Here is a 25,685-nt window from a genome sequence, read left to right as displayed (position 1 = left end):
GTCCAAGCAATCTCCACAGGACGACCTGCGGTTTAAGTCTACACATAGCATGGTCATACCGAAACCATTAAGCACTCAGGATGAAGATTGATATCCACAATCACATTTTACCGAAGGAATGGCCCGATCTTAAAGAGGTAGGCACTGTATGAAAACAGTACACATTTAAAAGCGATACTTAGCTGTAATCGCTATAGCGAAAAAAGTTGCTTTCCTGTACGTTTATAAAACGGGGCATTACCGCTTCATCACAGAAGTTTAATCACTGATAACACAAACTAAACTTGACAAAACGAAGGGATATTACACCTAAACTGCAGCAACAGCATGAATGCAAACATGGCAAAATCGAAGACGAGCAGGTGGAACACTTTGGAGAGAAAATATTACGGAATAATAAAAATACATTTCATAAATGCAGCAATCTAGCTTTCAACATTATAACACGGGGTATCTTTTCAAATGGCCATTTTTATGTTCACTGAAGTTTTTACTGCAAATGTTTCTCCTAATCTCTACACGCCGTATACAGTCGCAAGTTTATGGAGAGTCAGTTTCGTGCAGTCAGCCAGGCACACGCTTAATATGATAGCCACTATTCTTCATTCTTATAATTTATTCTGCTCATTAAAAAAAACTCTATGATGGGTTTAATGCAGGATCCTATGCTGAGATTACGTTGCGCTACTGTGCAGCAAGAATTTTTAACATTAAATCGACAGTTTTGATTAGTCTTGTGTCCTCGATGCTGCACTTTTAATGCAAGAACCTTTCATACTGTAGTTTTCGTTTAGATTACAGAGAAGGATTAAAGTGATATGCATATTGGGCATTATGTGTCGTTAAATATTAACAGAGTAGTTGATAATAAGCTTGAGCGGGACGGAGTTTGCCCCTATTTGTCCAAAGGTGATATTTCACAGTGGCTTGCTACCTGAAGGGAAAGATGACTTCTTCTATTTTATTTAAGAATAATCCACGCATTTTCTAATTGGAAAGCGTTTTGTAAGCTTAGAGTCAAAACGAGTCAGAAAAATATGGTTATATTTATGAATTTGGATGTTTGGTCGGCAGTGAGATGTGTGGACCAGTACAGGTGTTTTCGGGCCTGGAAATGAATTAACCAAATTAATTTTAATAATTCTCAAAAACTCTATCTGTCCTAAAAACAAGACGATTGTGTTAAACGTGTTTGCAGTGAAGTCATTTTGCAATGATATTCCGAATCGTGAGTTGTAAAGATGCTAAAATGTAATTTATTTAGTATAGAGGGCATTCATTTGTCTCACTCATTTTATTCCACAGAGGTATGGATATGATGGATTTGTACAACTACATCATCACTGCAAAGTAAGCGGTTCTCCCTCCGAATACACTACATGTATGAAATGTCTGATATAAAAATCAGGATCCTTAGTTTAATTCTTTATCTTTATTTGAAAATATGTACATGGATGATTGCCCATTCATTTTAAAAATGAGGGTAAAATATACATTTGTCTTTTGGGGGAGATTTGATTTTAAATAGTTTAATCGAATTGCAGTCCAAGGTAGATTCATTTACAGTAAAACTGGGAGAGTGGGGAAGCGTCGTTTCACAGGTCATACTCTCCATACACCCCCAATACTCCCTTATGGCTCCCTGGATTAAACCAACCCAAAGCTCCCCCCTGCAGCACCTGAGTGGGCAGCACAGGAAGGTACCCTGAGAACAGAGACCCAGTCAGTCCCAACAAACCTCAGTTGGATCGATGACACTGCAAATTCCTGGATCGCACAGAGGAGCCAGTGTCCCCCTACGGTCTGCAGAATGCTGACTAATGTGTATTTACCTTTCCACCAGTTCAGTCTGTTTCTGCTGGTCCTGGTTCCTCACCCCTCCAGGGTAAAGTCTTACCCTGTGTGTGTGTGGAGTTTGCATGCCATACCTATAATCAGAGGTGGGGATTTCTGGTCCAGAGAGTACAAATCCAGACCAAAATTTTGTGTCAACAGACCAGTTGAGTACTCTGTAACTGTGACTCTTTATAGTCAACTGGTTGGTTGAAACAAAATCTTCGCCTAGATTTGTACTCTCTGGACCAGAAATCTCACCTCTGTCTATGATCTACAGTCTTCTTAGGACATTCTACTTTGCTGTTCGTGGTAAACAGCAGGACGATGGATGAATAATTGAGTATTAAATGTATGTGCTTTCCGTTTTGAGAGAATGGCTTTGTGGATGGTCTGCCTGTGATCAGAAGGTCACTGATTCGGATCTTACAGTCAGCATGGTGATCTTACCATCAGCGCCTTCAGCTAAGCCCGTAACCCCCAGTTGTTGGAGATACTGGCTGATCCTGCCTTCTCAACTGTACAGTTACGTCATTTAGGATAAAAGGGAAAGTCGCTGAAGAATCAATATATGCAACGATTCCACCTTTTTCAGGGTGATGCATGTCATCAGTGTAGCGTCAGATCTGACTTTTAGTTGCTGCTGTTCGAAGCACTTTTAGAGCCCTTAATTAAGTAAGCTCTCTCACAATTGTGTGCTTGTGTCTTTGTGTGTGTATGTGTGTGTCTGCGCGTGTGTGTGGGGAGCCGTGTGGGTGGCTGTGTGTGCGGACGACACAGCAGGCTCCTCCTAGACACGCTGAGCGAGCAGCTCTGGCTCCGGGGCTGGGATCCTGTATCAGCGGGTAAACCAGTGTCAAACCAGGCCGGGCCGAGTTGGGCCAGCACACGGTCGGCACCGATAGCAGCTCTTAGAGTCCCGACACCACATGTTTAAGACATGATGACCAATGCACACAGACACACACACACATACACACACACACACACACACACACACACACACACACACACACACACACAGACAAAATCATGCACAAACAGACACACATATTCGTATAAACACGCACACACACAGACTCACACAGTCTCAGTTCCCACAGCACCATAGAAAATGCAGTCACTTGGAACATAAACCCGCTCGGCCAAAACTGCACTCGACACTTTAGCTAGTGTCGCTACTTAGAATTAATGTATTTGTAGAACAATAAATAAAAACATAAAAAAAATTCAAAACAATACCTACAAGTGGAATAAAACCAAATTTGTTCTGTCCAAAAAGTACAGCAGCCGGCATACCCTGTACTCAGAGAGCTACTCATAATAACCGGACTGTGGATTTGTTTTTATTTTTTATGTATCAGGGCAGGAAAACAGAGAAGAGAAGGAAAATGCCAGGATTACTGTTCTCTAATTAACCACTTTGCAAATTCTGTAATTATCTGCTGAGAAAGACATTTTTGTAGAAAGTGTAGAACCATAGGCTTCCGTCTTGGCCCAGGAAGGTGGAGACCACTCACAGGCGCTCGGCGTATGCTCTCCATCCATCATCTGCTCCATCATTCAGTCACAAAGGTTTCATGCGGGTGTGTCCATTGCAAGCCTGCCTTCATATTTGAATTCATGGATGGGCAGAACAGTTATCTGAGGGTAGGGAGAGTGCCAGATGGGGGGGGGGGCAGGGATCTGGGGCTCAGGCAGTAAAGTGGTCCTCTGTGAAGCCCGCAGGTCAGGGTAACAGTTAGGCGGAGATATAGGCAGGTGGGGGGAATATGGGACAGAACTGCTCGAATTCGCAAAAATATGCTGAAGAACAAGCAGGCCCTTCCGTTTACCCAGATGGACTTCAACTGTCAGAGGGCAGAATACTCTAACTGGTTCTACCAGATCCGGGAGCCGACGGGGAAGGAGCAGTCCGGCCGCTGCTCCAGTCCCTTCTCGGGGCACCCCAAGGGTGGTGACGTCATCCTTGGAACAGGCCAAAACACACTGATTCGGATCTTATGGTCAGCATGGTGATTTTACCATCAGCGCCTTCAGCTAAGCCCGTAACCCCCAGTTGTTGAAGATACTGGCTGATCCTGCCTTCTCAACTGTACAGTTACGTCATTTAGGATAAAAGGGAAAGTCGCAGAAGAATCAATATATGCAAGGATTCCGCCTTTTTCAGGGTGATGCATGTCATCAGTGTAGCGTCAGATCTGACTTTTAGTTGCTGCTGTTCGAAGCACTTTTAGAGCCCTTAATTAAGTAAGCTCTCTCACAATTGTGTGCTTGTGTCTTTGTGTGTGTATGTGTGTGTCTGCGCGTGTGTGTGGGGAGCCGTGTGGGTGGCTGTGTGTGCGGACGACACAGCAGGCTCCTCCTAGACACGCTGAGCGAGCAGCTCTGGCTCCGGGGCTGGGATCCTGTATCAGCGGGTAAACCAGTGTCAAACTGGGCCGGGCCGAGTTGGGCCAGCACACGGTCGGCACCGATAGCAGCTCTTAGAGTCCCGACACCACACGTTTAAGGCTTTGCGCAGGCCACTCCAATACATTCACTTTGGTCTTCTGGAGATAGTTCCTCACCAGGAGAGACGTATGCTTGGGATCGTTGTCGTGTTGGAAGATGAAACGACGACCCAGATCCAGTTTTGCCACTGACTGATTAAGGTTGTCTTTTAAGATCTCCACATATATTTATTTCTTCATAATTCCTTCCACCTTGACAGGATTTCCAGTTCCTGATACAGTGAAGCATCCCCACCACCGTGTTTCACTGTGGGGACGGTGTTCTTTGAGTTATACGACTCCCTTCCTCCTCCAAACATAAGCAGTATCTCTATGGCCAAAGAGCTATAGTTTAGTCTCATCTGACCATAGGACATGCTTCCAGCATGCATCTCTTCTGCAAAAGTGGAGACCGTCTTGGTCTGCAACCTCGAAGTCCACTCCTGTGGAGAGCTCTAGTAATTGTCTTCTTTCAGACCACAATTCCCGACTTGGCCAAGTCATTCTTTAGTGTCTTGGCAGTTGTTCTGGGGTCTTTAGACAAATCTTTCGCTCCCTACCTCTGCCAGGCTTGTTCTGTACTGTGTGGCTCTCTTTGAATTTCTGGATTATACTTCTCACTCCAGTTCTTGACACTTGGAGACACTGTGATAACTTTGTATATCCTTCTCCTGCTTTGTGTGCATCAACAATTCTTCTTCTCAAGTCCAAGCTGATGTCTTTTGTCTTTGGCAGGGTGCTTTCTCAGACGACAGCTGAATGATTCTTACTGAGGGTTTTTATACTATGCTGGAAATTCCTTGCTCTGTTAAAAATGCACTTTGGGAAATCTTGAAGAAACTTCAAATTTCATAGGGAGGCTAATAATTTTGTCCTCAATTGTAATCACGCACTCACACAGACTCACACAGACTCACTCAGACTCACACAGACTCACTCAGACTCACACAGACTCACTCAGACTCACAACACCACAGAAAATGCAGTCCCTTGGAACAGAAACCCGGTTGGTCAAAACTGCTCTCGACACCTTAGCTAGTGCTGCTACTTAGAATTAATGTATTTATAGAACAATAAATAAAAACAGAAAGAAATGCAAAACAAAGCCTACAAGCAGAATAAAAAAAATATTTCTATGGAAGTAGTTCTTGCTTTGAGAAAAATAACATTTCAGAATAATGTTTCATGTACAGTACATGGCATTTATATTAAAAGGAGTGGCTCCCTGTCTTTGTAAATGAACACATTGTTGCTTCCCTGTCTTTGCAAATGGACACATTGTTCCCAACCACATGTCCTGCTAACTCTATCAGCCACAGTACAGAATTGTTTGAATAGCAAATAGGAAATTTTAGAAAAAAACATCCCCATGTGCACAACTGTCTAATTTGACATTATAAGGTAATTCACTTTGCGAAAATCTGCCCGCTAAGCAGGCAAGCAATAAAACGACATTCCAAGTAAATGGTAAAAAGCAGCAAATCTGCATCTATTTCTTCTTTTGTGCCACCATGTGGTTGAAAGTGAACACTGCAGTGTGCCATGGTGCCTGTAACTCATACCAGCGTGCTGGTAAGATGATAGAGGTATATTTAAATAATAGAAAATAGACAGCCATTGGTCATACCTTTCTTTATTGATGTGTACTATTTGTACATTAGGGTGAGGCCAAGATGATGAAAGATGGGAAGGTGTTCCGTGTGATCCAGGAGAACTGCTGGAACCCAGATGTCCGGATTCGTGACATGGATAAGTTTGGTATTTCTGTAATAATTCTATATACATACTATAAAAATGCATGTAAATTAATGTGTTTAATTGGACTGCTTTGAATAACAACTCAATGTCACCCCAGAGCTGCATGATTTTATTCTGTAACGGTTTTTTTTTTCTTTGGTTGCTTTGAGTTTTCTTCAAAGTGCAGAATTGAAATATTAAGCTTGATATGTGATGTCACTTGTGAGTGGCACATGGCTATGGGTGGCACAGCAGGTGGCGCTGTTTCCTCACACCTCCAGGGCTGGGGGTTTGAATCCTCCCTCCGCTGTGTTTGCAGATTGTCTGGTTAAACCCCTCATGTATTATTTCAGTTTCCTTCTGCAGTCCAGAGACAAGCAGTCAGGCTTAGGATGTACCCTATGATAGACTGTCATCCTACCCGGGGCATCCACCGCCCTGTGCGCTCTGATAGACTGGCATCCCGCCTAGGCTGCCCCCCTGCCCTGTGCTCTCTGATAGACTGGCATCCCGCCTAGGCTGCCCCCCCGCCCTGTGCGCTCTGATAGACTGGCATCCCCCCTAGGCCGTCCCCAGCCCTGTGCTCTCTGATAGACTGGCATCTCGCCTAGGCCGTCCCCAGCCCTGTGCTCTCTGATAGACTGGCATCTCGCCTAGGCCGTCCCCTGCCCTGTGCTCTCTGATAGACTGGCATCCCGCCTAGGCTGCCCCCCGCCCTGTGCTCTCTGATAGACTGGCATCTCGCCTAGGCCGTCCCCAGCCCTGTGCTCTCTGATAGACTGGCATCTCGCCTAGGCCGTCCCCTGCCCTGTGCTCTCTGATAGACTGGCATCCCGCCTAGGCCGTCCCCTGCCCTGTGCTCTCTGATAGACTGGCATCCCCCCTAGGCCGTCCCCTGCCCTGTGCTCTCTGATAGACTGGCATCCCCCCTAGGCCGTCCCCAGCCCTGTGCTCTCTGATAGACTGGCATCCCGCCTAGGCCGTCCCCTGCCCTGTGCTCTCTGATAGACTGGCATCCCGCTTAGGCTGCCCCCCGCCCTGTGCTCTCTGATAGACTGGCATCCCGCCTAGGCTGCCCCCCGCCCTGTGCGCTCTGATAGACTGGCATCCCGCCTAGGCCGTCCCCAGCCCTGTGCTCTCTGATAGACTGGCATCCCGCTTAGGCTGCCCCCCGCCCTGTGCTCTCTGATAGACTGGCATCCCGCCTAGGCTGCCCCCCGTCCTGTGCGCTCTGATAGACTGGCATCCCGCCTAGGCCGTCCCCTGCCCTGTGCTCTCTGATAGACTGGCATCTCGCCTAGGCCGTCCCCTGCCCTCTGCTCTCTGATAGACTGGCATCCCGCCTAGGCTGCCCCCTGCCCAGTGCTCTCTGATAGACTGGCATCCCGCCTAGGCCGTCCCCTGCCCTCTGCTCTCTGATAGACTGGCATCCCGCCTAGGCCGTCCCCTGCTCTCTGCTCTCTGATAGACTGGCATCCCGCCTAGGCTGCCCCCTGCTCTCTGCTCTCTGATAGACTGGCATCCCGCCTAGGCCGTCCCCTGCCCTGTGCTCTCTGATAGACTGGCACCCTGCCCAGGCATCCCCCAGCTCGTGCCCCATGCTGCCTTACTGCAGCCTCCCTGAGCAGGAAAAGCAGTTGTACATGGATGGACGTGTATTTTTTATATAACAAGACTGAAGTGCACTACACTTAATTATTCATTTAGATTGCAAATTCATTTAACCAAGAGTTAATCATGGTAATTAATTAAGAGCCAAGCAGGAATGAAAGCCAGCTCACTCTAGGGCCGATGCGCAGTGCCAGCCGCTGCAGTGTGATTTAGGCAGCGCTGGGAAATGTTCGGATTAAATTTTTGGCAAGTATTTTGTATCTTTTGTGTCCGATGAGGTTAGTGCCTCATTCCAAAAAATGCTGGTTTGTGCAGACACATGATATTTAAGCTTCACTGTAATATGAGTGGTCTGTAGTCATTAGAGTTTTGAGTTGTGAAGAATTACAATTTAGTGACTTTATGTTGTAACTGAGGAGTTGTTTTGGCTTCCCCATCCAAAGTTGCTCTCCTAAGGCACCCTAATGACATGTCACTAGTCTCCAGATGAGGAATAAGGACTGAGAGATGTTTTCTGAACTGCTGTTTTAGGGGTGACGGTACAAGCTCTGTCCACGGTCCCAGTCATGTTCAGTTACTGGGTGAGTGTTAACCATGTGACCTGATGAATGATGGCAATAACAATGCTGATAAAGCATTCATTCCATAGTGGTAATATATGAAAGTTTCATTTTTAGTTACATGAAAATTACAGAAACAATGGGGAGCCACTTCAACCACCAATACCGTGCAGCCCCCACCTGGATGATGCGATGACAGCCATTCTGTGCCAGTACACTCACCACACAGTAGCTACGGTGCTGAGGGGGCAGGAGGGAATTCACCAATTAGATTCAGTGGATGATCAGGAGGCCAGGTTTGATTGGGCCACACCGGGCAAATTTAGACAGGGGTACCATCCCTACTTTTTCAAAAGATCCCTAGGGATCTTTTACGACCTCAGAGAGACGGGACCTTGGTTTTACATCTCATCCGAAAGACGGCACCATTTTTACAGCACAGTGTCCCTTTCACTGCACTGGGGCACTGGAATTCACATATGCCACAGGACAGGCTAACCTGTTGGCCATACCAGCACCTCTTACACAGCAACCCAGCTTTCCTAATTGGGTTCTCCACCAAGTAACCTGTTTAACTTCAGGTGGATTACCTAGTCTGAACAATAGGTGGTACGGCTGCCAGTATTGATTTGTTGATCTGATTCTGCAGTACTGCTTTAAGGATCACAGAGTTATGCACTATTTACTTGCCCAGAGGGCTACATACTACTTACTTACATACTTTTCAGCCACAGACACCCTGTCTCTCACTCCTGCGCCCCCCACCCCCCCCCCCCCCCCCCCCCGTCCCTCCCCAGGCAAAGCCCGAGGACACCCTGGACCTATGCCAGTTCCTGAACGATGACCTGGCAGCGGTGGTGGCCCAGCACCCGCGCCGCTTCGTGGGCCTCGGCACACTGCCCATGCAGGTACCCCACCTGGCCGTGCAGGAAATGCGACGCTGCGTCAAGGAGCTCGGCCTGGCGGGGGTCCAGATCGGCTCGCATGTCAACGAGTGGAACCTCAGCGCCCCCGAGCTGCACCCCGTCTATGCCGTGAGCCCCCCCCCCCCAATAAGCAGCTTTTTGTTTATATGTCCCTTTATGTATATGTGACATATATGTGTATGATGTATTACATATAGATACATATAAAGCCGCAATACAAAAAAAGTCTGTGAGTGTTGCTTAGCGCCTGCAGGCTAATGGTGACTGTGCCCGTCTGTAGGAAGCTGAAAAGCTGAACTGCCCCTTGTTGGTGCACCCTTGGGACATGCAGACTGATGGGCGAATGGCCAAATACTGGCTCCCCTGGCTGGTCGGTTAGTATTTTTCATAATGAAAATCTGGCATGGTTACTGTCCACTGTTAGCAATTTGGAACAAACATTAATATATGGAAGAATTAAAGAAAGAATTAAGATGCAATACTCCTGAACCCATAATACCACCGTAATAAAGGCTTCTCCACTGCTGGCTTTTCATCTGCTAATCGGTAAATATAACCTCAACTATGAGACTGTTCTTCACCTAAAAGATAAGATTAAAAGGCAAAGACTTGGTATAACAGTCACCAACCTACACTGCCATCAAAAGTTTGTGCACATACTGAGATTTTTTTACATTTGCATGTTAGTCACTGAGGGGACATGGTGGTGCAGTGGTTAGCACTGTTGCTCAAATCTCTGGGACCCAGGTTTGAGTCTCCGCCTGGGTTGCATGTGTGTGGAGTTTGCATGCTGAGGCTAATAGGAGTTACTAAATTGCCCATAGGAGTGCATGTGTGATGTAGTGTGAGTGTGCCCTGCAATGGGCTGGCTGCCCATCCTGGGTTGTTCCCTACCTCGTGCCCATTGCTTCCAGCATAGGCTCCAGACTCCCCATGACACAGAATGATAAGCAGTTTGGAAAATGGATGGATGGATGTTACTCCCTTAACATTTGCTAAAAATACACTCAATATCCTTTGCTAACAAATACATTTGCAGTTTGTTCACTATTTGAGTACCTTTATTAGCAAGAAAATGTTGTACCTTTCATTCATCAAAGTAACCTCCTCTAGCAGTTATAACTGCAGAGAAAATTCAAGGCATTGTTTCTACAACGGACATTAAATACTGCTCTGTTTCGTGGGATTAAACATTTTACTAGTGCATTTAAAGATAAAGAACAGCCTAGAATTTGACTATGCCATCACCACAGAACCAGTTAATAGGATGTCGGACATACACTGTTACAAACTCTTTCCATGTTATCAGGGACGTCACTAGGATTGAAAGACAAGGGGGGCTTAGCCCCCAGGGTTGTAGGAAGCAATTGACACGTATAGAGGACTGAAGTTTTTTCACCAAACTTAAACAGGCTTCTTCAACAGCCAGTACATAATTTTAATTAAACAAGTATAGCTAGACTTATAGTATTATTTTTTATTTCAATTTGTAGTCTTGCTTCTATTTGTTAAGTGCGTACCTGCGCTCAGTGATATCTTGTATGAAATGTATGGATATATAATTGAAAAATAGTATGATAATTACTATATTTTTATGGGGGGCTTGGGATAATTTTGGGGGGGCTGAAGCCCACCCTAAATAGGCCTAACGACGCCCATGAATGTTATAAAGGAAACTTGTTTTATTTGACGTATATTTTCAATTACAGTTGTTCATAAAATTTTCCAATACTTGAAAATAGAAAGATCTGCAGTTTACGAAATAAATGGCAAAATAGCAAAATAAATAGAAAAGTGGTAAAAACCTGATGTGTGCAAAACTTTTGACTGGTAGTGTATGGGTACCCTTCATTTCTTGACAGAAACGAACTGTTTAGACCATAACATTATATTTAAAATAGTGTGGACACCATAAGTGGAATGCTGCAGGACTACCATATTATCAGACTACCAGTTCTGTTTGTCTCATCAGGGATGCCGTCAGAGACGACGACAGCAATTTGCTCCATGATGTTCGGAGGTGTCTTTGAGAAATTCCCCAAGCTAAAGGTCTGCTTTGCCCATGGAGGTGATGTATGGAGCTAATTAATTGGATGAAACACGCAAAGTAAACTATGAATTTCAATAAACGTTGATTTAACTTAATGCAATGTCTTTATCTATGACATCAGAAGAATGTGATCCATTTCATATTCAATGCAGCTGATTTGGGGTCTTTCAGGTGGTTCCTTCCCATACACACTGGGCCGGATTGAACACGGGTTTCAGGTTAGACCCGATCTGTGTGCTGTGGATTGTAAGGTCAACCCAAAGAAATGCCAGGGAGCCTTCTACACTGACTCACTAGTCCATGACCCTATGGCCCTGAAGCTCCTGGTTGAAGTAGTTGGGGAGGTAGGTAAACCTATAGACCCATCACTGGTGTGTTTGGTTTATAGATTTATGTTTATATTGCCTGTGCAAAGCTTGTATTTTACACAGTATCCATCTACAGTGTTGCTTTTGAACCCTTAATGTATTTCTGGAACAATCACAGTAAGATATATTTTCAATTAAGCTCCATTCATGCTTTGAAGAGCCAATTCATGAACTGAAAGGAGGGGAAATTATTTGAAATTTAAAACACCAAAGATAAATTACCTTAAACCAGTCAGAATGAAGTAGAGTGACACATACAAGCAGCTCTGTCAGAATGTAAGACGGGATTTGTTTGAAATGGCAGGACGGATCTGCTTTAGGGTGCATGTCACATTTCTACTAACGTTTTAATTGAAATACATGATATATCTGCTGCTCTTCTCACCAAAGGACAGGGTCTTGCTGGGAACAGACTACCCTTTCCCACTGGGAGAACTGGAACCTGGCTCACTAATAGAGTCAATTCATGAATTTGACGGCACTTTGAAGGTAACTTCAAGTGTCGTCTATTAAATGTTGAAGTTTGATTGCGACAGATGCTAAAAGACGGATTAGACGTCTTTGTTATGTGTTTTGCCTAGTCTTTAACATAATAATGCACTGAGGAAAAACAGTGAAGCTCATTATCAGCATGTTTTTGTTTTGTTTCAGGACAAACTACTTGCAAGCAATGCTTTGGAGTTTTTGGGTATCGAAAGGACATGGTTTGAGTGACAAAAAATCTTGGACTCATCAACACAGAGGCTGAGAAGGGTTGAAACGAACATGATCTTATTAAGCCAAATGAACTTCAGACCATGACACTTTCTCAACTAGTACATAAAGTATAATGCTTAAAGCCTAAATATAAAAACTCTGAAACAAAAAGACAGCAAATTATTCCCTGCCTTGTGCCCGTAGCTTCCAGGATAGGCTCTGGACACCTGTGACCCTGAAATGCACAAGGGGGTATAGAAAATGGATGGATGGATGGATGGATGGATGGATGGAAAAAAGGCTCCCATTGCATTTGACTGAGATCCCATACAGTCTGTTAAATGTATTTGCCTCACCAGAAACTGAGCACTTACTCCAGGTCTCAAAGCTGGGAAAGTTTGCAGAGTTTATTCCTGGTGTATATTGATAATTAAATTAATCATAACTAGATTAATGGTGTGCATTCAATTCTTTACTGTCATTGTACACTACAGCACAAGAATATTGGGTTAGAAAGTCCCAAAGAAGTCAAGAACAGAATAAGGTGTTCAGGTGGGCCGTTCTTGAAGGATGTTGATTGAATTTTGGCAGTACAGTCTTAGGATTACTTTGATTATTTACTCTGAATATTAAAAAATGTTACAACTAGATATCCCAAACTTTCTTTGGCATGTTAAGATAAAGACATCCATTCTTAATAACTGCTTATTCTTTTTTATGGCATAATACGCAAGATATGATAGATGACTTGTCAAGTTACTGTAAATTTTACATTTCAGTAAAACAACACAAATCGTATGAAGAATGATATCAAAAGCAATACAAACAGACAAGAATTAATGCATTAATGAAGTTACATTTTATGAGAAAAGAGGAACAACTTATAGAATTTGTGACGCTTCGGACTACAACTCCCACAATGCCTCTCGTCCAGGTTCCGCTTGTATATCGTTCAGTCAGTCTGTCTTCCGCTTTCTGGTGCTCTGTGTGAATACTAGGCTGCAATGGCGGCGTGCCGGGCATCTTCGAGATGGTTCTTTACCAGGGAGCAGCTCGAAGCCTCACCGTCCCGCCGCTGTGGAGTAGAGGCGGATAGGGAATTATCGTACAGACAACAAGCGGCTAACCTTATTCAAGACATGGGCCAGAGACTCAACGTGTATCCTTCATAAGAGGGAAATTACCTCAGAGTCGTCATCGAACGGCGAAGGATAGCTGCCGACCCGCAGGCCCCTCTCACCTTGGACTCTTAGGCAGGCTTTTTGTCAGTAAAATGGCCGGCTCTCCTGTTAATTATAAGCGTTTGGTTAGTTGCTTCGGTGGGCTGGAAATATATTGAGGCTGGTTTTATTTTTTGAGTTAGAAGATATGGGGTTATTGCTTTTCGTGAGTACCCTAGCTAGCTAGCTAGTCGCGTGGGCTAGCACGGCACGAACCATGTCCACTTCTGGCTCAAAGAAAGGCGGCAAAGCGACCGGCGACACACGATTCCGACAAGAATACTATGGTTATCTAGTGTTTGGTTTAATATATGTAATCAATCTCCGTCATTCTCTGTGCCTGTTGGACTGTATTTTTTGCCCTGCTAAGGGTTACTGTCGCAGTGAAACGCAACTAACAGTATCTACCGTAGCTATCGTGATGAATTGTTCAGGTAAATCCGTTTACCGGGTTTTAGTGTAGTGTAGTGTTTTTCCCAGCAAAAAACGGTCGAGTACTGATAGCTTCGGTAAAAAAAAAAAGCGCATCTGTTAATAAAGTGCTGGGCGGAGTGAACGCGCACAGTATGGTTTTACGAACGTACCTTCGTTATGTATGGCAGAACAAATGCTTGCCTTTTTATTAGTACAAACGAGATTTATTGTTATTGACTACTGACAGGTTGAATTTGAACGTTAATGTTAAATATCGGGGTCAGAGACAGCACGCTGCTGTCTGAATAAAGACGTGTTTTTGGAAAATTTCCTTAAGTCTTGCTTACAGCTCCCAACTCACAATAAACACTGCAATAGTTTACATGCACAGATTTTATATGTACCATTCTTTCACCAAGTTTCACAGAAATGTAAGCATTTATCTTTTCTTTACAAAAGTGTTTCTGTGGCACCGAGTGTGATTTTCTGTAGTGTCAGTTGGATATAATAATGTCACATATATATATATATATATATATATATATATATATATATATATATATATATATATATATATATATATATATACACACATTTATATATATATATATATATAAGGTATGACTAAGACAGCAGGTAGAGTAGTATTTATGGGCTTTGGCTTGTAACTCGGAACCTGAGCCTGTTGTAGTCTCAATCGATTAATCACAGATACTCATTACCCAGATTACACTGGTGACGTATCCCTCTGCAGGAATGATTAAATTTGTAGTTATCTTAATTGAAATTTCCAACCAAGCAAATAAATGTAAATGAAATGGGCAAAATAACCAAGCATACTGCCATGTGAAAACAGGCCCATCTGTAGAAACAAAGATGAAAAAATGCCCATCTGAATGGTTAACATTTGTCCCAATCTGGATAGAAATGTCCTGTATTACTGGTTCCTGTAGCATTAACTATTAAGATTGTTAATCCGAATTACTTCAGCTGTAAAAGCAGTAAGTCACTGTGAGTGGAGTAATCATTTTATATATATATATTTTCCCTGTGCAGATAACTTCACCAACAACCTTATTCCTGGCTGCAAAGGTTGAGGAACAGCCTCGGAAACTTGAACATGTAATTAAAGTTGCACATGCCTGTCTAAACCCTCAAGAGCCCCCGCTAGATGCAAAGAGTAATGTAAGTGTGGCCTACGTGTAGTATTCTCTGCGTTTTCTACTGTTGGGGACCAGCTGTGGTGTGCCTGTTGAGTATGGTGTCATTTCTTAGCAGAGCCACATTTCTGTATATTTTCTGTGGCTTATTTTAATTAATTAATGGTATGTTAGTGTTTCATGTTTTTTTTCCCCAATAAGGTGTGATTCAAGGTCTTTTTGTTTCCTGTTTTTTACACAACCCCTATACTGAAGTTTAGAAAGTGCCCAAATTGAATAGGTTGATTTCCTTTATGCTAATTATGATGAGCATTGTGCTATTTAAAAAATATAGCAATTAACAATTGCCATCTATGCTTATAATTACATTTATTTTAAATTTGAAATTGTTCAAATTTGGGTTTGAGAAACAGTTGTTACAGATGAAATGAAAGTAGCTTCCCTGGTATTAATAGTCACGCTTTTTTTTGGTGGGGGCGGGGGGGGCACTGAGAAACTGCCCCCACCCCTTTGCATGGTGACCTGAGCTGACGGCATTGTCATGCACAGCTTCTGTATAGTACCACCGTCACATGAGTGTCACGCTCACTCGTCATCGGTATCACCCTGGGCAAAGCAAACCTCAGTGGCACTGATGTAGCCATGGAGCTAGCTGTCATCTTGGAGCAGTTCTGAGGCTGTGGAAGACACATTACAGACGTAATGTAATGATTGTCTGTTAAACTTCAGGCCTACCTCCAGCAAGCTCAAGAGCTGGTGATACTTGAAACCATAGTTCTGCAGACTTTAGGTAAGTAAAGGCCATGCACTGAGACCAAGCGGCTTGCGCACTGCCCCCTACTCTGTGGTTGTCGCTAGTGCACTGGCACCGCGGTTATGTGGCGGTGTGCTGAGAGCCATGAATCGTCTTCAGTTACGGCCTCATGCCCCTTTAGCACGGGGTCTAGTAGCTCTGTCTCAGGGCTGTCCATTTCGTGCATTGATTGTCCACTTACTGGAATAGCCTCTTCAACTAGAGCTCTGCAAGCTTGACAGCTTTCAAACGTGGGTATTCAGTGGTTTGTTATCCTCTCATCACTTTATATTGGGATTTTGTTGAAATTATGCTATTGTCAAAAATAGCTCTATTGCACATGGAGTCTGGTATTTAGGCTGTGTAAGACAACTTCATTAAGGTAGTCCTTTGATGGCACATGAAGGCACAGCCATTAACCGTTGAGAATCTGGTACCCATAAGGCTGAGAGTTCAGCCGTATTTATCACAGATGTCCACCTCCCTTTCCATTTGCCTGTGTGTTTTCAGGCATCCTGGGGTTTTCTCTAATCTTTGTGCATGTCTTCAATTTGCAGGGTTTGACATAACAATTGAGCATCCACATACTGATGTTGTGAAATGTTCCCAGCTAGTGCGAGGTAGAGGTTTCTTTTTTATCTTTTCTGATCTATCTGGGACAAAATGCACTAAAACGGTTTTTAAATGTGTCATGCTTGGAGGGTGCTTGCAGGTAGCTCTGTTGTCCACTCTTGGCTAACCAATATCCCTCTCTCTCTTTCCTCTTGCAGCAAGCAAGGATTTGGCACAGACTTCCTATTTCATGGCTACCAACAGGTTGTTACCCTGACCCCTCTTTTTGCACTGTGATAGCACACTATAGCTTCCTTTACTGCAGGGTCCCCTGCCTGTGTCCGACGCCCTCCTTGCGCCGGGGCCTATGGGAAGCCCCCACCCTACCCCCTGGGGAGGGCAGGGGGGTGGTACCGGCCCGGCTGCAGTGCGGTGTATTGTACGAGGGACTGTGTTGGCACGGAGGGGTTGAATGCACAATGTGAAGTGTAGTGGTGCTTCTCGACTCGCTCGCTCGGTACAGAGTGCATATGTCTAAAGAGACAATTGGTAGCCTGAGTAGCAGCTAAAGCTTACAGAGATGTAAACTTAGCACTCATCCTGGTAAGTACACTTTTTTTCGCTTTTTCTTTATTTGTAATACTTTCTATTCTGCTATGCAAGTCATTAACAATTATGTAATAACATTGTTTATATTTCAATTCAAATATAAAACATTAAAACTGGAAAATATGTAATAATGTTATTACTTTATTGAAATTTCTTGAATTACTAGCATTAACTCTTTAAGAACCTGCTTTTTTGAAAGATGAAGACAATATCTAATACCGTCTGAAATTCAGCTTGGTTGTTCAATATAAGTTTTTCCTATTTGCTTTCCAATTGCAAAGTTTTGGGAGCTTAAGTGTTCAAAATCTGAAATGCATAATTTTATTTGCCTTTCCTAATGGTTGTGAGGTCCTTAAAGGGTTAATATTTGTCTGAATGTGTGCGTTCCGGATTTTAGATCAGGTCAATAATCTGTTGACGTTAACACAGAAATGTACAATGTCTGGACATGGGTGCTAAGAGTCTGTGGCATGTGCTTGGCCTCAATCAGTGTTAAGCGTTGCGTAAGTGGGCAGCTTCACTCCTTGGAACTGGTCCAAAGACTGGTCTCCCAGAAAGATGTGGAGAACGTCAGCTGCTTGGACCAGCTGAAATGTGACACATGGTGGGGGAAATGTTTCCTGGTCATGTTGTTTTCTTTGAACAGCCTCTGACTGGCGTAAATTTCCCCCCTCTCCCAGAGCAGTATTTCAGGGCTAATTGCCGAGAGACACAGGATGTGTTTCCCAAGAAGCAGCCCGTGAATGTGTAAAAAATGTCCATAGTTTTTATGAAATTCTTTTAGCTCAGCTGCCCATAAGGTTGCAGTGTAAAGGTCACACACTTCCTAAGGTGTTCTTTTGAGAGGTCTCTGCCTTGTCCAGTGTCCAGACATTGTAGGTTATATCTGGGGTGCCTGGTTACCATCCAACTTTTAGTGCCATCCATTACATGGGTTCTATATGGTAGTTGTACGTTGTAATTAAATGTGAACTCTTTACTGTTTAGGTTTGATTTTTTGTGATGAATATTCCTACTGATGTAAACCGTAAATAAGCCTGACTTTGATGTGGTACATGATGGTTTTTGCCCTAGACCCAGGTATTTGTGTGGCCAGTCTATTGTGACGGTTTATTTACAGGGACGGTTTCTTCTTAGGTCAAGTCTCATCTGGCCTGGTCTATTTCACTACACCCTGTAAATAAATAATGATTCCTTAATTTGACCCACAGAATCATGTAGCCTTTTCTGGTCGTATTTGGATGGTAACTATGTTCTCCCTTTGGTGTCCGTTATAATTAAATGTTGACTTTTTATCCTCAAAGATCATATTGTGGATTATTACTTTGTAAAGACCATTTATATATACTTGTATCACAGCTAATTGTCTTAATACTGATTTGTATCGATACAAAGGTAATGGTTCATATTTAGTGATGTCCACACTGTCCTGTTACTCAACAACTGATTTTTGGAAGCTTGACTGATAACTCCAGATGTCACTCCGGTGGAGAAATCAGTATATTGGCTGGTCCCAGAACCTGCTTATTAAAATGAGAATTTCTCACAAAAATGAAAGTAACTGCTAAAGAAAATGCAGTTTTATCTTTATTTTTGAATCTCTTCTATTGACCCATGTTTGTTGATACATTGAGTATATTCAGAAGGCCTTATCTGCTATAGGAAAATTATGATAGTCATGTGATACTTGCAGCAGTGAGATCTTGACCGTGAATGTGTTAAGGAAAATGAGCTCAGCATTTATTGTTTGGAGTCGCACATGATTGAAAAGCACCAGTAGATGGCAGTGAGTGCTTGAGGTGACCACTAAGGTGTGTAAGTCTCTCTAGGGATTTTGATGTAGCCGTTTTACCAGTTAAAATTTTACTTTGAATTCCTGAATCTGTCTGTATATATATCTCTGGTGCCAATAGGTGTATTTCTGTTTTGTTTTGCTGTTGAACAAAATAATGATAGTAATCACAAGGCAATTTAAAACAGAGGTGGTGTCAAACAGGCTCGTAATGCCTTCAGAAATAACTATAGTTGTCTTAGAGTTGATGTAGTCTATCCACATATTCAGACAAGTGAGTGAACGATTTGATGGTGGTGTGATGTATTATGATCAGTGTAAGTGATTTGGATAAAGGAGCTTCCTGGGCTCAGGTGGACTCCCATATTTTAGGACTCACTGCTGTATCGTTGCCTTTGTATCGATCTTGTATAGTCTGATTTACACCCCTAGTATTCATGTGCGTTAACGTGCGTACATCCTCCCTGGCCTTGGATACTGAGTTCCTCCCTCCTGTCTTCTCCACCCCCCCCCCCCTTCTTCTCTCCTCCTACAGCCTACACCTCACCACCTTCTGCCTGCAGTACAAGCCCACAGTCATAGCGTGTGTATGCATCCATCTGGCTTGTAAATGGTCCAACTGGGAGATCCCCGTCTCCACGGACGGGAAACACTGGTGGGAATATGTGGACCCCACTGTTACGCTGGAACTGCTCGATGGCAAGTGTTCCTGTTGTCATCTATCCATTATGAATGTGTCCGTTCCTAAGGAACATGGTTTCTGTGGCCTCTGTGTTTTGGCTGTGCAAGGGGAGCACTCTTGGATTCAGAGCCTCTACATAATGGCTTTGGGTTATCTCCTAATGTTCGGTTAAGGTTCTTTCTGAGCTTTGGTTTTGTCGTCTTAACCCTCTGGAGTCGATGGCATCGTTGGCGATGCCGTGTATTTTTCGTGTGTATTTCAGTTCATAATTCGCTGAAATCTTATTGTAGATACATGGGAAAACGCCGACTAAATCCGTAATCTGTCGTCTTTTCAATACATCCATTGTCTGAAGTATAAAAGTTTTTCAAATTAGGTTAAATCAGCAAAAAGGTAAACCATGCAACCTTACTTTGTTTTACCTGCATCGGGGGCGTGTAGTGCCACCCTCACCTGAAGATCGCTATTCACATTATAAATAGCCGCATTACCGCATATTCATGTGTAATATAAATGCATTCCTTACTGGCCCCAAACTAACTTGACTTGTATATTTAAGAGCATGGGTGGTGTGCTTTGCAAAAGAAAGACGCTGTTTCTCCCATCCATTTTTATTTCAAAGAATTTGCCCGACCATATTAATGATAAAACTGCTTTATAAATGGAAATGGATATAAATTATCAATGTGAACCTTACATCAAAATGCCCAGCTCTTAAAATAGGAGGAATAGTATTCAAATCAATATTCATCAAATAATTTATCATAGTTCATAATTTACTGAGGTAGTTTATCTTTATAAGGACCTTTCACCAATTGAAGATTTGTAATTCCTCCATGTGTTTTTCAAACAGAGCAGGGTTCCTGATGTGTTACCTTCCACCCATGCTTGCCTGAGAGTGTCCACTCTCAATGGGTCATTATAATGCTCTGTTCTAGTGCTTTTATACCAAATTTTTGTTTCAATATTGTCACTAAGTCATGAATTTTGATGGTTTTTGACATTTTGTGCTTTTATTTCAAACAAAATGTTTTTGATGACATTCGGGTTATTTGACGTGGTTCAGTTAAAATTTAAGAATATTAGTCGTAAAAGCCTGTTGAGCATGATTTTGTCTATTAGTGATTTGGATCACTATAGGGTTGAATTAATTGGCGAGTTGATGTTGCTTGTGTGATGGATCACTGTAGACTCTACGTATGAATATATATTTTACTCCTGCGTAGAAGCTTTTTTGATCTCTCTGATTTCTTTGATGTAACGGCAGTGAACTAGTCAACCTAGTTTGCCTTTGAAATCCTTGAAAAGGTCAGGATGTCTTGCCTGATTTGAGTGTATTGCCTCCCTTTTGCGAGACACACTTTTAAATGGTGCTTACGCAGCGGTGCCTAGCTGCTCGCCTTTTTCATCCACATTATAGCGGTAATATCTCCATATTTCGCTTCCACTTTGTCAATGAGTTCAGGTGTTGCTGAAACTGCTGCCATCTCTTCTCTGAACCAAGTGGAAAAAGTCCATTGTTGTCTTTGCTGTTGCTCTTGTCTGTTCATTCACTGTTCAGCTTAGATTTTTTTGCCAAATCACATATCCATTTGCATAATAAAAGTGTTGATTTTTTTTTTCCAAAATGCAGTATTGTAGTGTTTTCAAAACTCTAGTACTGTTTTTTTTTCTCCTTCCCCTAATACCAGTTCACCATGCAACCCTACTCTGTCCAGCAGTGTTAATTTTACAGAATTTATTTTTTTGTTTGTCAGTCTTTTGACTAAAATATAATTTAGTTTGTCATAATTTAGTTATAGTCAACTAAAACAATTCAAATAAGATTAGTCGACTAAAACTACAGTTGATTTAGTCGACTAAAATTGAAAGTGCAAGGTATAATATTTAAAGTTTCCCTTCGATTTCTGAAAGTCATTATGTTCACCACGATTAAATGAAACCAATGTTAAGGGATGGTATTGAGGTCTGACTGTGCAGTACACAAGGACAGAGACTTCACTCTTATTTGAAACACAAACTTATGTCTTTTTTTTTTTTTTACACCCAGGAGCTGAGCACTGTAAAATCAGTAGTGCCAGTAGTGCAAAAATAAAATCACTTCAAAAAATGCATAGGCTATAATGCCACCAGGCCTGCTCTCTCTGAATATTAAAATAGAAATATTAAATATTTGTAGATGTAGTTTATTGGTGATTTCATATTTGTTTGAAGTTTCTGCTTTTTAAGAACTGTATAAAGTAATTTTATTTGTTATAGAAATCAACTCAGGTGAAACAATGTACGTTTTCAGTGTTACCAAATCTCAAGAATCTGACATGACACGCGGGAAATCTTACGGCAAATTTAGATTATATGATTACAAATGTAAAATTAGCTACATCAAAAGTGTATTTACACGGTTAAATACAGAAGCAAACTATTTACAAAGTAAGAACTGTTACATATGTGAACAGACATCTCGAATTGAAAATCTCACGCCTGCCAGCTGGCCGAAGTTGGCAACTCTGCGTTTTATTTGAAATAAAGTAAAATGCTCTTTTCGGCTGAAACGGCTTGTCATTCTGTTGAAGTAACAGCACAAACAGATAAAAAAACGAATGAGAAACACAGCATGTCACGTTTTATATCTTTTCGAAATAGTAAGATGGCCCATATCTTGCTCTAACAGCGATTAAAGTGATAAGTTCTTGTATATTTATATTAAAATGATACTTTACTTTTATTACCAATGTGGGATTGTCGAAACAATCCATGAACACTAAAATATGACAAGCAGAACTGTATTAGGGTTTTACAGCTTAAGTTAAACACTTTATATTTTATTACATATAACATATTACATTTTATTTTGAAATGCAACCCTACTATTATTTAGTAGATGTTGGTGCAATTAATAGGCTACTTAACTATATATCACACTAAACAGACATGATCTTCCAGACCTTTGCTTCAAGAATTTTTCTCTTTCTGGACCTCTAACTTTTAGTTGAATACCTCTTCTTTATGCGAACTATATTAATTCTGATTGGATCTCGTCTCTGGCAAATATTTTCGTCTTTTTATTCGTTGCCGCAATTGTCAATGCACTTCGTCATAGTCTTAGACCTCGCAAAATCATTTTTATTTAATTATCTGAAAATAAAGGTCATTGCTAACTATGACTGAAATTTGCCAGCAAAATTAACACTGCTGTCCAGTCTGTCCAATCATCTTCTCTGCCACTCTGGTTCAATCCTCAGCCTGCATCTAAATGGCCCCTTCTCCATTCCAGAACTGACGCATGAATTTCTACAGATTCTGGAGAAGACCCCCAGCAGGTTAAAGCGGATTCGAAACTGGAGGGTGAGGATCTTCTGATGGCATCAACTACATGACTGTTAATGGCTGTGCACATTGGAAAATATACCCTGTTCCCAGTACCTCACAGAAATTGATTTTTATTATACTAACCTGCAGAGAATACAGTGGCAGTTATGACCTGGATGTCCACAGACACAGTGGCATTCTGGGTAATGGTATGTCATTTATGTCATGTATCATATACCTCCATCAGGCGACCCAAGCTGCCAAAAAGCCCAAGTCTGAAAGCCAAGCAAGCGATGGCTCCATCCCTGACCTCTCCTCAGCCCAGGACCTGGGGCCCTCCTTAGTGGACAGTATTCCTGGGGTGTTGGCGAGTGCCACCTTTCCCAAAGCCTCTGCGTCCTTTCCTGTCCCTGTGGCATCGAGCTGTGTCAGCACTGTGTCCCTTGACAGCCTTCCTGGCATCCAGATGGCCTCGTATGACTTCAGCGAGCCCGGCAACTGGCCCAAGGATGCTGCCCTGGTTGAGGCCCCTCCCCTCCAGCATGATACCCCAAACCTGCTACTTTCAAACTCTGCAACCTCCCAGCCATTTCCCTCAGGTAAATCTGAACAAAAGGTGGGAGGTGGAGCACGGCACCCCCCCGGAACCCAGAGGATGACCCTGGACAAATATCGGGAGAAGCATGCTGTGGGTCGGAAGCAGGAGGCTGGCGCAGAAGCACCACTGGCCTCCTTGGACCACAGGAAGCATCCATATCCCCAGCCAGTTCTTACCGGCATCCCCGAGACCTCTCCAGTAAAGGCTAAGCTGCCCCTGCCTGTACCGGACCGTCACTCGGGGGACAAGCGGGACAAGGGCAGCCTGAAGGTGCGCCTGCCCATTCTGCCCGGCGAAAAGGGTGACGTAGGACGGGAAGAGCTTAAGATGAAGATTAAGGTGTCCTCGGAGCGTCACAGTTCGTCAGATGAGGGCAGCTCCCGCACCAAACATTCCAGTCCGCTGACGAGCAAAGACAAGCACAGGGAGCACTCTGGCCACCGGCACCACAAGCATGGCCACCCACACGTCCACTCCCACAGTGGCAATGGCCGAGGAGGCCCTGAGGGTACCCTCTGTAGCCCGGTAGGTGTAAGCGGTGAGGGCGTGGGCCCCGGCACCGGCCCCCACCGGAAGAGGGCCCACCCCGAGGCGGGTTCGCACAACCACCACTCCAAAACGAGCAAAAGTTCCAAAAGCTCAGGTAGTGCGTCTCTTTGTTCCTCTGTACGGCAGATTGTGTCCTCTGAGGGCTCTGTTGTTAACCACCCCTTCCCCCCCCCTCCTCCCCCTGTCGCATACCAGGTGGGCTACGGACATCTCAGCACCCTAGTGAAACTGGACAGGAGTCCAGTGGCGAGCCTCGGCTCTGAGGGCATCGGCCCCGGGGCCAACGGCCTGCAAACTGACTACAAGGACACTTTTGATATGCTCGATTCGCTCTTAAGTGCCCAGGGCATGAACTCGTGAACTATAAGGGGGCGTCTGCGCGCGGGAGCCGGGGTCTCGGGCTTAAGACCGGAACAGAAAGACTCGCTTTTAACCTTAAGGCCGTGTCGCTGAGCTTTCATTATACAGTACTTGCAGCTCCCCCCCGCCATGGTATGCAAGTGCTGTGGGAGGGTGGTATAGTGTAAATCAATCTCCATATGAATTGTATTCTAAATACTGCGTAGGCAGTATCTTTGCGTAAAAGGCAGTATTTATTTTTTGGAATAGTATTTCCAGGATTTATGCAAAAGAATGAGCAGCCTCAATGCTCTGTCGAGGATGAGTCACACACTGCATCTGAAATGGGTGTTAGTCGCTTGGGTCCTTCAATAAGTGTACCTTTTTTATATCTTTATACTGTGTGTATGATTTGCATGTTTCAATCAGAGATAAAATGGGGTAATGACTGTTTACAGAAAAAAGATAAATGTGCATATGTTTTCTATGTTAAAATTCTATACCCTAAATACTCAGGTTTAGAGCTGCTTGTAAGTAACAAAGTATATACATATATAAAAGACAATTGTAACTCGGTGTAAGAAGTCCACGGCAGGCGTGACTGATCTGCAGCATTCCAACGCTTATGACCTGTAATCTGCACGGCTGCCAGAAGAGGGCGCACAGTCCATCCAGACTTTAATCTGTCACCTGTCATGCTGTAAAGTCATGGGGTTATTTTAACCACCGTAGATTAAGATGGATACAAATGGATGTGCGTATAATTTAAGGGGACAGAAATAGAAGAATAAAGTTTACATGATCTTTGCTAAGAAATCACCTTTGGATCGGTGCAGTGTCCTGGACCCAGGGCTTTACACTCAGAGTGTAGGGTTACTCGCGTCTCGTGTGGCTGAGTAGGAGGAGTGTACTTTTCCATCAGTTTCTAATAACTCGTTTTAAATTTTGGTCTGTGGGTTGGTCTGAAATGACTGCATGTCGCGGGTCCACGTATGTGGGGGGAGGGAGGGGGGTGTTTCCGGCTCATGCATCGACCGCTCAACAGCAGTCATTACAGTGGCTTGAAAAGACGAGCAGTCCGGTTTATCCATTTCAACTCAAATAAACTTTAAGGTTGCCATTACCTTAAACCTCATGGTTGAAGTCCTGTCTGGTTCTTTCAGATTTGCAGCATTATATGAACACATACATGATGCTTATACAAGTGGTTATGGCTATCCTTAAAAAGTCCTGTTTCCTCGCTCCTTTACTTTTAAGGCATCCATGCCTTTTGGGTAACGTTTGGTATGAGGAATCAGCCGTGTATTGTTCACCATATCCAAGTAATATGCTGGTTTTGCTGTGGGATGGCTTGTTGAGCAGCAAAATATCTGATTATCATGACAAGGCAGTTAA

The 25,685-nt window shown here is 43.3% G+C and overlaps 2 protein-coding genes across 5 annotated transcripts; both read left to right on the top strand.

Moving 5' to 3' along the window:
• On the top strand, positions 1-12,723 carry acmsd (aminocarboxymuconate semialdehyde decarboxylase). The gene is made up of 10 exons (XM_048979873.1): positions 1-137; positions 1,306-1,350; positions 5,987-6,083; positions 8,205-8,254; positions 9,031-9,267; positions 9,440-9,533; positions 11,132-11,227; positions 11,381-11,553; positions 11,968-12,066; positions 12,229-12,723. Exons 1-10 carry the CDS (start codon positions 81-83, stop codon positions 12,289-12,291), a joined length of 1,011 nt encoding a protein of 336 aa, XP_048835830.1. The 5' UTR covers positions 1-80; the 3' UTR covers positions 12,292-12,723.
• On the top strand, positions 12,695-25,425 carry LOC125710291 (cyclin-T2-like). Of its 4 annotated transcripts, none has more exons than XM_048979871.1 (10): positions 12,695-12,825; positions 13,272-13,432; positions 14,257-14,338; positions 14,964-15,092; positions 15,797-15,857; positions 16,418-16,480; positions 16,631-16,676; positions 19,349-19,512; positions 22,770-22,840; positions 23,052-25,425. In XM_048979871.1, the coding sequence occupies exons 2-10, from the start codon at positions 13,278-13,280 to the stop codon at positions 24,309-24,311; spliced, it is 2,031 nt and encodes a 676-aa protein (XP_048835828.1). In that variant the 5' UTR covers positions 12,695-12,825; positions 13,272-13,277; the 3' UTR covers positions 24,312-25,425. The 4 variants fall into 4 exon arrangements, 3 of the variants coding, with proteins under 3 accessions (XP_048835828.1, XP_048835827.1, XP_048835829.1); XM_048979872.1 differs by lacking the exon at positions 12,695-12,825 and having other exon boundaries at positions 12,842-13,432; positions 23,052-24,045; positions 24,147-25,425; XM_048979870.1 differs by lacking the exon at positions 12,695-12,825 and having other exon boundaries at positions 12,840-13,432.
• The last annotated feature ends 260 nt before the right edge of the window (positions 25,426-25,685 follow it).

Source organism: Brienomyrus brachyistius, chromosome 16 (assembly GCF_023856365.1).
Source record: "Brienomyrus brachyistius isolate T26 chromosome 16, BBRACH_0.4, whole genome shotgun sequence".
In the NCBI taxonomy this organism is placed as follows: Eukaryota; Metazoa; Chordata; class Actinopteri; order Osteoglossiformes; family Mormyridae; genus Brienomyrus; species Brienomyrus brachyistius.
The sequence above is the reverse complement of the archived record's forward strand: the minus strand, read 5'-3'. Positions and strand labels throughout refer to the sequence as shown.